General features: G+C 29.8%; 1 protein-coding gene across 1 annotated transcript; it reads left to right on the plus strand.

Moving 5' to 3' along the window:
- Positions 1-10,464: 10,464 nt before the first annotated feature.
- LOC136200561 (RING-H2 finger protein ATL63-like) lies at positions 10,465-11,387 on the plus strand. The gene has a single exon (XM_065990933.1). The coding sequence runs from the start codon at positions 10,610-10,612 to the stop codon at positions 11,318-11,320; it is 711 nt and encodes a 236-aa protein (XP_065847005.1). The 5' UTR covers positions 10,465-10,609; the 3' UTR covers positions 11,321-11,387.
- The last annotated feature ends 788 nt before the right edge of the window (positions 11,388-12,175 follow it).

Below are 12,175 nucleotides of genomic sequence, written 5' to 3' on the forward strand. Positions count from 1 at the left end.
TGACATTTATTATTAGTGGTAGGTGTTCATATTAGTGGGAAATAGTTGCTAGACATCCATCCTTATTATATAGTATTAATTAAAAAAAATGTTATTATTATGGAAAAATGTAGGAGAAAGTAATAACCTAAGAGAGAGGTAAGAGATCACATGGCCAAAGTTGGTCATAAAATATGAAAACAAACATGGAAAGTCAATACTATTACTCACTAACATGAATGAACTCAATCTCCCCCCTTATTATTTCCTACCCCACCCCTAAACCATTCTTTGACTAGGAAAAATAAATGACAAAAATAAGAAGGCCTTCAAGCATTTAGAATGTAACATTAATATCATAATATTTAATTTTTTAACATTAAAATCATTAACTTAGTATTTTTTTTTTTAAGGAAAGGAAAGAAAAGACAAAAACAAAAAAAACAAAAAAAACCTAACCTGAGATTAACTTCGTATTTGATTTCTTTGGAGAAGTCATTTTGTTCGGATTCTAAAAATAACAGTCATCAAACTATAAATTTTTTTTTAAAGTAAATCATGAATTATTCTAGGACTATGTTAAAATCTCATTGGAAAACCAAACATTGGTAAGAATCTAATGCCCCGAAAATCTAAGGGTTCCTTCATAAGATTTGTCCACGCAGGGTGAGTCAGGGCTTAAGATTAGGTCGAAAGGCGTAGTTGATGGACAATAGGTAAATATTCATGTACTACCTCATGTTGGTCCCTAGGGACGACTGTAACTATAACGGTCCTAAGGTAGTAAAATTCCTTGTCAGGTAAGTTTCAACCTACACAAAAAAGTGTAACAATCTGGGTACTGTTTCAGAGAGAGACTCAGTGAAATAGACATGTCTGGATTATGAAAGATGTTCCATTAGAAATATTATTGTTATTTCTTCGATTCATATTCCCCCAAAAGTGGATCCCGCTATAGAGGGTTATAAATGTGAAAGCATAATAACTCAATGGAAAACCCCTTTCTTTGTTGATTCAAGGGAGTCTCGTTGATTTATAAATATAATAGTTTATTTGTAAAAGTGATATGAGTCATAATCTGAATAAGAGTTGTTTCCAACATGTGATTAAAAAAAGAGATTCTTTCAATAGATCGACTTACATTTCAATCGGTTTTATGCTCCATTTTATGACAAATCTGGTCCAATGGTTCTTCTCCACTATAACCACAGGGATATATGGACTCTCTATCTTTAGTTGGATGTCTAATTGTTCAGATGGTAATGATAGTATCTTGTATTTGTAGCATTCTACTCGGTTTAACGACAATTACCCAATATTCAGAGACTCTTTCCCTGAACCCATACGTGTTTCCCTAGATTTTAAAGTAACGGATTGGTGATACGTGGACAACATGTAAGTTAGATTTTTGCACATGATGAAATAATAATAATAGCATCGCTAGGTTCTGTTAATTGAGGTTTTGTGACATGTAATTTTTTTTAATTTATGTATAAAATTCTAATTTACGTGTTGTCTATATGTCTTTTTATATGATTGTTATTGTCGGAATCTCAGTAAAAGGACTACAAGAGAAATTGAATACAAAATTGGATGGTTTTAATGTTAAAAAATTAAATATTATGCATATCCTTATACTTATTTGTTTTATTTTTTATCCTCAAAAATAATTTTGACAAATATTTTTCTTTTATCACATTATTCGGTTTTGGTATTTATTTTTAATTATTTTAAAATAATTATTTTTTTTTAAAATAAAATATTTATACATTATCTTTGATTTATTTTATTTCTGTTTCTTCTGTTTCATCGTCTTTTGATTTTAATAGTTGAATAAATTGATTTTCATTCTTATATTTACATGTGATTAATTGATTAATATAGACATTATTGTATAGAAACTATTGTTAAAAATACAAGTCTAGTTTCTCATTTGAACCAAACAACCACAAAGGGAATTATGGGTATATCATTCCCTTTGTGGAATTGAAACAAATAGAGAGGGAATTCAGGGTCATTCTATTCCTTTCTCATTGTTTCCCTTTCTTGATTCCATTCCATTACCCCTATACGAACCAAACGCTCCCTAAAAGTATTAATTTTTTTTAATGAATATGGTCCAATTTTTCATTTAGCACAGGGCTCTAAAAATATTTAAGACAACCCTAAGGATATATGAAATAATGAAATTAAGCACTTAAAATTAATAAATTAAGTATGGTTTATTGGTTTTTAATTTGTTTGATAATATCATCCAGTTAAGTAAAAAAATTCAGGTAAGTTAAAATGTTTATTTCAAATTTTAAATTTGAATATTATCAAATGATATTTTTAAATTCTTAAATTCTATACTATTTTTTAGCACTTATCAAACGGTAAGATCATTTAATATTTTCACTATTTATAATATTCAACATTTAAGATCGAATACTCCTTCAAAAAAAAAGATCGAATACTTATTTTCCGCACTTATTTTTTAGTTTTATCAAACAACATCTAAATAGAAATAATAACGAGTATGAGTTTTACGGATACCCAGTACTATCATGCCCTAAAGAGACTATCATAATCTCACATATACGATTTTGGGACGGGAATAAGATTTAAAAATAATAATATCTATAACATGAATGAGAATACCCTTTGGATATCTGTAATCCGTCATGTATTCGATAATTTGTATTTTTTATTCCTACGAAGGTTAATGAATACATTCTAAAAAATGAAGAATTTCATTAAATATTTACTCATCTGTATTTGTTATTGATATCGTATATTATCCTACTTAGAAATTTAAGGGGTATTTTGGTTACTCTTTTTCTTCTCTTTGTCTTTTCATTTTAAAAGTTAGAATTTTAAATGTTTGGTTACATACCTCCTATTTGCTTTTTAAAACTGAAAAGTAGTTTTTTTATAAAAGCAGGAAATCCATACTTTTTATAAACCATAATAACAAACAGCAAACATTAGGTAAACCAAACGGACTCTAAGTTTTTATAGTTTATTTTTCCTTTTGTTCATCGTTGTTTACACGGCCTAGGCAGAACCCAAACAGTTAAAAATTATCTATGGGCCAAAATATGTCAAGAAAGACTAATCGGAGAAAATCGAACGAATTCTAAATTTCGAGCGCCTAGACGGTCAAACCACTACTATTTTTAACACTCGTTGAGAGTAGTTTTTTTTTTTTCTATACCAGAATTTATTGAAATTTTCAATTGAGTCAAAAGTTGGTTCTCTAAAATTCAGTGGATCCTTGCATAGGATCCAAAACAAACTTAATATTTTATACATTATGGAAGACCTATTTTATTTAGAGCTCACATCATTTTCAATGGGACTTAAATATAAGTTTAATAATAGCCAAAAATTGAGGAAATTTAGGGTACTTTATTCCTATAAAATACTAGTAGTATATTAAGTTATTGATTTTTACACAATAGTAGTACTATTAAATTTGCTAAAAAGAACACCATACGTGTAAGTTACAAAGAGTAAAGATTTACTTTTGAGATTGATTTTCTAAATTTAAAATGTTATAAAATGATTTATCCCATGAACTTAGGGTATATTACGGGCCCGTTTGTTTTACCTACTGTTTGCTGTTGCTGTTTGCTATTTACTGTTTGTTGTTTGCTGTTTTACCTACAGTTTGCTGTTTGCTGTTTGCTTTTGTAAAAAGCTGTTTTTCGGGTGTAAAAGGCAAACAGGAGATCACTAACCAAACATCTAATGCTACTTTTCAATTGTAAAAGGCAAACAGGAGGTCACTAACCAAACACCTAAAACTCTCCCTTTTGAAATGAAAAGGCAAAAGGAGCCTGAAAAGAGCAACCAAACACCCCCTAAACCTATGACCACTAAATTTTGTACAATTTTATGTATCATTATTAAACTTTAAAATATAAAATAAAAATCATTGAACTTTACATAAAATTATATTCATAATTATTATTATCGTTGATTCATATTTTTTACTTTTGACTCTCTCTACAAGGGGTTAATTTCTCATTTCTTCCTATTTTTAAACATATTCATGGATTGGACCGGACCAGACCGGACCACATCTAACCGGGCTTGACATGTAATTAGTTTGTCACCCAGCCGATAGTATATTCGCATTGGGCTTGGGTCGGACTGGGCCAAATTAATGGAATTAATTCTCAAACCCAGCCCAGCCCATCCCAGCCCACCAATTAATATATTTTATATTAAAAAAATAAAAAAATTAAATTATAATTAGTTTTGGAAATAATAATCAATTAATTAAATAAGGAGTAAAAGCAGGTTAATTAAATATGGATCAAATTTATAAGAGATACACTTATTAATGATAATTTAATATATAATAACAATATACTTGTTCACATTTCATTAACTGATAACCTTATATTTAAAAAAATATTAACAGTACATATAAATTCTATTTCTAATTCAAAAGAATATAAATATGTATTATATACATTGAATTAAAAAAAAATTAATATACTAAAAATTAAACTAATATAATTTTTCAACAAAATAATAAATATATAATATAAAGGGGGCCAGGTTGGGCCGGGTTCGGAATTTTGAGGGATTTGATGTTCGGACTTGAATGAGTCTGGAACGGACCAAACATAAACTATATATGTCTAAACCCAACCTATAAAGGACCAAAAATGTCATCAGTTGTAATTAGAACTTAATAGTGTAGTTTGAAATATTTTGTTTTATAAATAAAACATACCACGGAACTCTATTTGCAAATTTTTAAATCACAGACTTCTGTTTGCAAATTTGATTAATCACATATAATTTTTTTTTAAAACTTTTCCTTTAATTTACCTAAAATCCAATCGATTTTGCCACACATGCTGTTTGGTTCGCGGAATGGAATGTAATAGAATAAAATAGAATGACTATTCCAAAGGAATGGAATAACAAAGAATGGAATAGATATTCCTTAGGAATGACTATTTCTATATTTGGTTCGTATAATAAGATAGAATGGAATAGATAATTCTTTTTATCCAAAAGATAACATTGCCCTCAAATGTAATTTTTTTATTTCTTTTAAAATTTTAATTATTACTATGTAAAATTTTAAAATTTTTTATTCAAATATTTAAGGTTTAATAGGCACCCAGCCCCCTAAAACTTGTAACTTTTTTTCACCTGGCCCCTCAACTTAGGGGACAACCTCTCAACCCTCTCAACTCCCCAAAAACATCACAAACAGCCCCTTACACCCCTATGTTCGGTCAAAATATTGACCCGTGTAGAAAATGTACTTGACTGTTGACCACACCAATATCACGTGTCACTTTTTTATTAAAATTTTCCATTCTGGCATAAGAATTCTAATCGAAATCCATCGCTGGTAGTTGCTCGCCGAGCAGAAATGGGCTTGCTTGCCGAGCAGGGGTTTCAATGGAAAATTTTAATAAAAAATGGCACGTGGCATTGGTGTGGTCAACAGTCAAGCGCATTTTCTACACGGGTCAATATTTTGACCGAACATAGGGGTGTAAGGGGCTGTATGTGATGTTTTTGGAGAGTTGAGGGGGTTGAGAGGTTGTCCCCTAAGTTGATGGGGCCAGGTGAAAAAAAGTTACAAGTTTAGGGAGTTGGGTGCCTATTAAGCCAATATTTAATATATATTATTTTTAAAAATATATAAAAAAACAGAAAAATGAAAAATATGAAACATGGAAAAAACGTTAAAAACATGAAAACCTGAAAAATATATAGAAAACAGGAAAACGTGAAAAAACGCAAAAAAAAGTGAAAATTGTAAAAAACACAAAAACGTGTAAATACGGGAAAAAGGTGAAAACACAAAAAGTGAAAAAATACGAAAATCACGATAAGTAAAAAAATGTTAAAAACAAAAAAATATGAAAAAAGTGAAAAAATACGAAAATCACGAAAAGTAAAAAAATGTTAAAAATAGGAAAATATGAAAAAAGCGGGAAAATACGAAAACATGAAAAAAGCGAAAAACACGAAAACGTGGAAAAAACGTTAAAAACACAAAAATGTGAAAAACATTTTAAATGTTAAAAACGAAAAATGTGAAAAAATACGTTTATTATGTTCGTGTTTTTCATGTTTTTTCACGTTTTTGTGTTTTTCAATTTTTTGGTTTTTTGTGTTTTCGTATTTTTTTTTGTATTTTATCGTTTTTCATGTTTTTCCGAACTTTTCATGTTTTCGTGTTTTTTTTGCGTTTTCTCACCTTTTTTTGTGTTGTCGTGTTTTTTCGTGTTATTCACGTTTTTGCGTTTTTCATATTTTTGCGTTTTTGGGTTTTCATGTTTTTCGCGTTTGCTTACATTTTCTTGTTATTCACGTTTTTTCATTGCGTTTACGCACCTTTTCGTTTTTTATTTGTTTTCATTTCCACGTTTATCGCGTTTTTCACGTTTTTGTGTTGTCGTGTTTTCACGTTTTTTCGCGTTTTTGCATTTGTCGTGTTGCGTTTTCGTGTTTTTACATTTTTTTTGTTTTTGTGGGTTTCTCGTTTATTCATGTTTTTCGTGTTTTTTATTTCGCATTTTTTTTTATTTTTTGACGTTTGTGTTATTCACTTTTTTTTTTTTTTTGCATTTATAACGTTTTCCCTTATTTTTATTAATTTTTATAATACATTTTTTATTTTATAGTTTATTTATTAATTAATTTAAAACATATCTATATTAGATATTTTAAATACTAATAGCAACATTTTAATATAATTTTTCCAAATAATAATAATTAAACACTTAGGGCCTGTTTGTTTTACCTATTGTTTACTGTTGCTGTTTGCTGTTACGGTTTGCTGTTTGCTGTTGTCGTTTGCTGTTGTTATTTGTTATTTGCTGTTACGGTTTGCTATTTGCTGTTGGGAAAAGCTGTTTTTCCAAAAAGCAGAGATTCTCTGCTTTTGTAAAAGGCTGCTTTTCAGGTGTGAAATGCAAACAGGAGGTCGCTAACCAAACACCTAATGCTGCTTTTCAGATTTAAAAGGCAAACAGAATGTTACTAACCAAACACCTAAAACTCTCCCTTTTGAAATGAAAAGACAAACATGAGCATGAAAATGAGCAACCAAACAGACCCATCAAACAGCTTTCTGCAACCGTAAACAGCAAACATCAACAACTATTAGCTAACAGCTGAACCAAATCCGTTTCAGATGCTTGGTTTTAAAATAATAACAAATGAATTTAAGGAAAATGTTTTATAATTTTTTATACACTTTCTAAGGAAACCGTAGAGTAGTATAAAAAAACAAACAAGTTGGAAGAATTGAATGGAAGAAGTATAGAGATGCTTGAGAAGCAATAAATGCTTAAAGAAAAAGAAAAGAAAAGAAAAAGAAAAGAAGCACATGAAATTCAACAACCAAGGGGCTTTAATTAGCTGCCGTCGCCTTCACGAGTCCTTCGGTTTGGCCTTTAGCTCAACCAGTCAAATTCCGTCCTTGAATACAGCGATGCCTTTTTGACTTCCTACTATTACACGCAAATGTTTCTTGTCTTCCCCCCATTTCCTCAATTATTTACTCCTTTTTTTATTGACTTTTTCTTTTGCATTTTCATTCCTTATTTTTGTTTTTTGGGTAATTAATTTATTAGTCCCTATATTTTGACAAAACACACTGTTTAGTCCCTATATTTTAAAAAACACATGGTAAGGTCCCTAACCTTTTTCTCAATGAACTGTTTAGTCCTTCCGTCTATTTATTAGATTTTTTACCGTTTATGACTTCGGAAATGACTAAATTACCCTTTACTATTTACCTTCAAACTTCAGAAGAGGAAATACAATTAGAAAAAGAAGCTACTTGTATGGAGAACAAAAAAAAAGAACAGACCCAATGCTTACGAATTTGAACGATTAAGAAGAAAATCAAGAAGAAGAATACTCGAAGTTGATTTCAGATGCATTAAAGTTTAAAGGAAAGAAAAATAAAGGAAAAGAAGAACGCAAATTCAAATTGACTAACAGAATCTTCATGAGAGTCTAACGGCAGGGACTAAACAGTTCACCGAGAAAAACGTTAGGCACTAAACAGTTTACCGAAAAAAACGTTAAGGACTTTACCGTGTGTTTTTTAAAATACAGGGACTAAACAGTGTGTTTTATCAAAATATAGGGACTAATAAATTAATTACCTTTGTTTTTTTTTAATGTAGGCTTAGGCCCTATTTGGGAATTAGCTGTTAGCTGATTACATTAGCTATTAGCTGATTACATTAGCTGATTTAACTAGCTGATTTGACTAGCTGTTTGTGTAGACCTGTTTGGTAAAAATTAGCTGATTGATAATAGCGGTTTGTGCAAAAAGACGAATAAGGGCATTAATTTTGGCGTAGGAGAAGAGGGAGTTTATCTATTAGGGTTAAAGAAGTCCATTAATTTTAATATTCCAAAACGCTAATTGAAAAAGCTCATTTTAAGAGCTTTTTCTAAATTATTTTTCATCCCAAAACTCTCTTACAAACCTCTCTCCACCAAACACTCCAATCAGCGGTTTCAGTAGTCAAACATCTAAAATTGGTCAAAACCGCTCTTTTTATCCCAAAACGCTCTTTACCAAACAGGGCCTTAATATTTTAGAATTACAGATTGACATATTATTAATATAATTAATGATTTTTTTTTCAAAATTTGAAGCAATAATTACAAATAGTGATACTGTAAATTGAAGTAATATGAATTATATATCACGTCTCGTTACCAATGTTTAAATTAATACTATTTTCTTTATCAATGTTGAGCTGATATTAGTACGTAGCGCCTAAATTGATACTTCTCCAAAACTTTAAGCAATTTTATTCCTCACGTTTAAAATGATGTAATTTTACCTTTAATATTGGCAACCAATAACATTTTATCCTTCACATTGACAAGTTGAGAAATAATATATTAAACCATCTTTTTTTTTTGTCATTAATCGTACCATTTCCACTGCATACATACATCATTTTATTCACTAATCAATAACAGAAAATAAAAATATGTTTACCCATAAAAAAATAAAAGATTATAGTTGGAAAAAAATCCAAATACTTTATCGAATTTAAAAATATTAATCTTTAATTCTATTATGAAATTAGAACTAATTAATACACAACTGATGATATAGTATGAAAAAAAAATACGTGTATCTTTTAATAATACTTGAAATGGACCCATGTTAGGGATACCATTGCGTTTGACTGTCAAAGGTAAGAGGGTGTTTGGTACACGAGTAAATGAGGTGTGATAGGGATAAAAAAAATGCAAGACTCCTTTATTCCATGTATGTTTTAGAGATAGAGTATGAAGATAAAAGAGGGATAATGGTCTTATAGTTCACCATAATAGATAATAGTGGAGCCATAAATCCATACATGGGGGCTAATTTTAGCCTTGCAGGTTGAAGGTAATTTCCAAAGTTCACCCATTAGTGTTGGGTGAAATTAATTTTTAGTTTCCAACATAAACTTCGTAGTTGATATCTTAGGTAAAACATAAAAAATGTCTAATGTGAAAAAGTAGACATTTAATTTTCTATAATTCAACAAAATTTTCTTAAAAATTGACATTGGATTAAAGAAGATAACTCGATTGACACGAAATTCATTTTCCTTTCATTTATATCCAGCGGTGGAGACAAGGGGGGCTTGAAGGGACAAGGTATCCCGACTGCCGGCACCATCCCTACCATAGATGATTTCCGGTCCAGGTTCGGATGATTAATTAACTCATTGAATTTGTATTTAATTCTAAAATCCAACTTGATTAATACTCCAGTATATGATAGACGAAAAATTTCTCTAAGTTTGTTCAAAACGACCAAATCTTACTTGTGTAGTCTAAATCTAGTTTAATTTTGATTTTTTTTTTTTTTTTTTTACATTGGTATGTAAAAATTGGTTATGGACCACTTAGATGATAACACGTATATATATAAAAAAAATGGCTTATACATCATTTGCCATATGAACTTGTTTAAAAATGTTGATTGACATCTTGAACTTTTAAAGTGTACCTATAACTCCCCCAACTTGCATAAAATGTCAAATTAGTCATCTGAACTTGTGTAAAATGTAACAAATTAATCACTCAGTTGAAAAAGTAAGTTAAATGCGGAAATATATTGCATGCGTTTTAAAAAAATAAAACGACCAAGGTCGGAGTATGCAGTTCTAATATTAGAGAAGACAAGTTTTACTGTTAAGCAATTAAGACACGTGCAATGTGCATCTTACTTTTTTACAACCGAGTGGTTAATTGATTACATTTTACACAAATTCAATAGTCTAACTGAACATTTTATACAAGTTGAGAGGACTATCATAACATTTTGAAAGTTTAGAGTACAAATCAAACTTTTTGCGTGAAGTTCATAAGCGAAATTAAGTATTAAGCCAAAAAAAAAAAAAATTTGAGGCAAGTACAATTTAACAAAATAAATTTTTTAAGTACTATATATAAAATTGGTCCCAAATAGACCAATTATATCATATATAAGCATATGGATTTTATATAAGATAACACAATTTTGAGTAAATTTGTTATATAAGTAAAGCAAGAGGAAGAAGAAGAAGAAGGTTCCATTGATGATCATCTCCATTAATGTTCAGAGTTTGAAATCCAAATCCAAATCCAAAATTCAATGGGTAAAAATGAGTTGATTAACAGCATATCTTCATACGACACAAACATAATGTTAGCCGCAATTATTTCACTTCTCGTCGTCATTCTCTTCGTTCTTCTCCTCCATATCTACGCCAGATGGTTCTTCTCTCCATCTCCATCTCCATCTCCATCTCCATCTCCATCTGCATCTTCAACCTCCGCATCTGTAAATTCATACACCTTCAATCCCCCTTCTTCAACATTTCATTCTTCTCCGTCTCCTTCCAAATCCAAGGGACTCGATCCCTCACTCGTCGCCTCAATTCCGCTCTTCGTTTTCCAGGAAGAAGAAGAAGAACAGGAGAAGAGGTTAGAATGCGTAATTTGCTTAAGCGTTTTCGAGGAGAATGAAATTGGGAGAAGGTTGAAGAAATGCGGCCATGGATTTCATGTTGAGTGTATTGATATGTGGTTGAATTCTCACTTGAATTGCCCTATTTGTCGAGCTCCAGCTGTTGAATTCACTGCTAAGGAAGAGGATCAGATTGCTATTGATGTTCAGAATGAAAATGTTAGTGGTAATTCAGTTGTAAATTTTGATTCCTTTTATCCATCTTCATCTTCTTCATCTTCAGATTCGTCTGATTCGTCATCTTCGTTGGGTTGTTCTTTAATGAGGATGTTGAGTAGGAATAGATCAGAGGGTTGTAAGGTTTTTTCATCTGTTAATAATGAATTGGGTGTTTGAACAGATTCAGTTCAATTCATTGTTTGTTCATATCTTAGTGTTAATTAGTTGAAATTGTTTGATAATCTCTTTTTTCTACAACTTATTAGATAAATAATCATGCTTAATTACTTGTAAATAATTTTAATTCTATTTTTGGCTCAAACAGTTGATTCTAGGTTCAACATTGGGTTTTCTAACAAATTTATAAGGATAAAGTGTAAAAATACTCCTGACCTTTACAGCCTGAAGCAATTTTATCTTTAATATCTAAAATGGTATAATTTTACCTATAATAAATTTTACCCCTAATATTATCAAGTTGGGTCAATTAGAAAAATTATTCATCAAATTGTTTTTCAATGAGGAATATTGTCATCTATATTTCACATGTGTATCATTTCTTTTGTCACTTATTAGTAACAGGTCACAAACATATGACTAAACATGAAATTTAAAAAAAAAATAAAAATATACTGGATTTTGTACAAATTGGATTCAAATATTTCACCCAATTTAAAAATATTAATTTTTAATTTTATTATTAAATAACAAAACATATGACCGTTTTTTAGAATTAACTTACGTGTAGAATAAGGAAATAAATACTTGTGTTTTATAATAATGTCTAAAATTGACCAAACTTACCAATATTAGAAGTAAAATTACTCTTTGCTACCAACATTAAGGATAAAATTGGATCACTTTACACGTTAAGGGTAAAATTATTCCTACATATAAACACTATAGGTATTTTTGCACTTTATCCTTTATCTTTTCACTCAAAGATGTCACGTCAACCGTTGGAATGACATGACAACATTTGAGTGGAAGAGTCAAGTATTAAGTATGTCCCATTGTAGAAATTTTTCTTGT

Source organism: Euphorbia lathyris, chromosome 7, assembly GCF_963576675.1.
Source record: "Euphorbia lathyris chromosome 7, ddEupLath1.1, whole genome shotgun sequence".
Classification (NCBI taxonomy): Eukaryota; Viridiplantae; Streptophyta; class Magnoliopsida; order Malpighiales; family Euphorbiaceae; genus Euphorbia; species Euphorbia lathyris.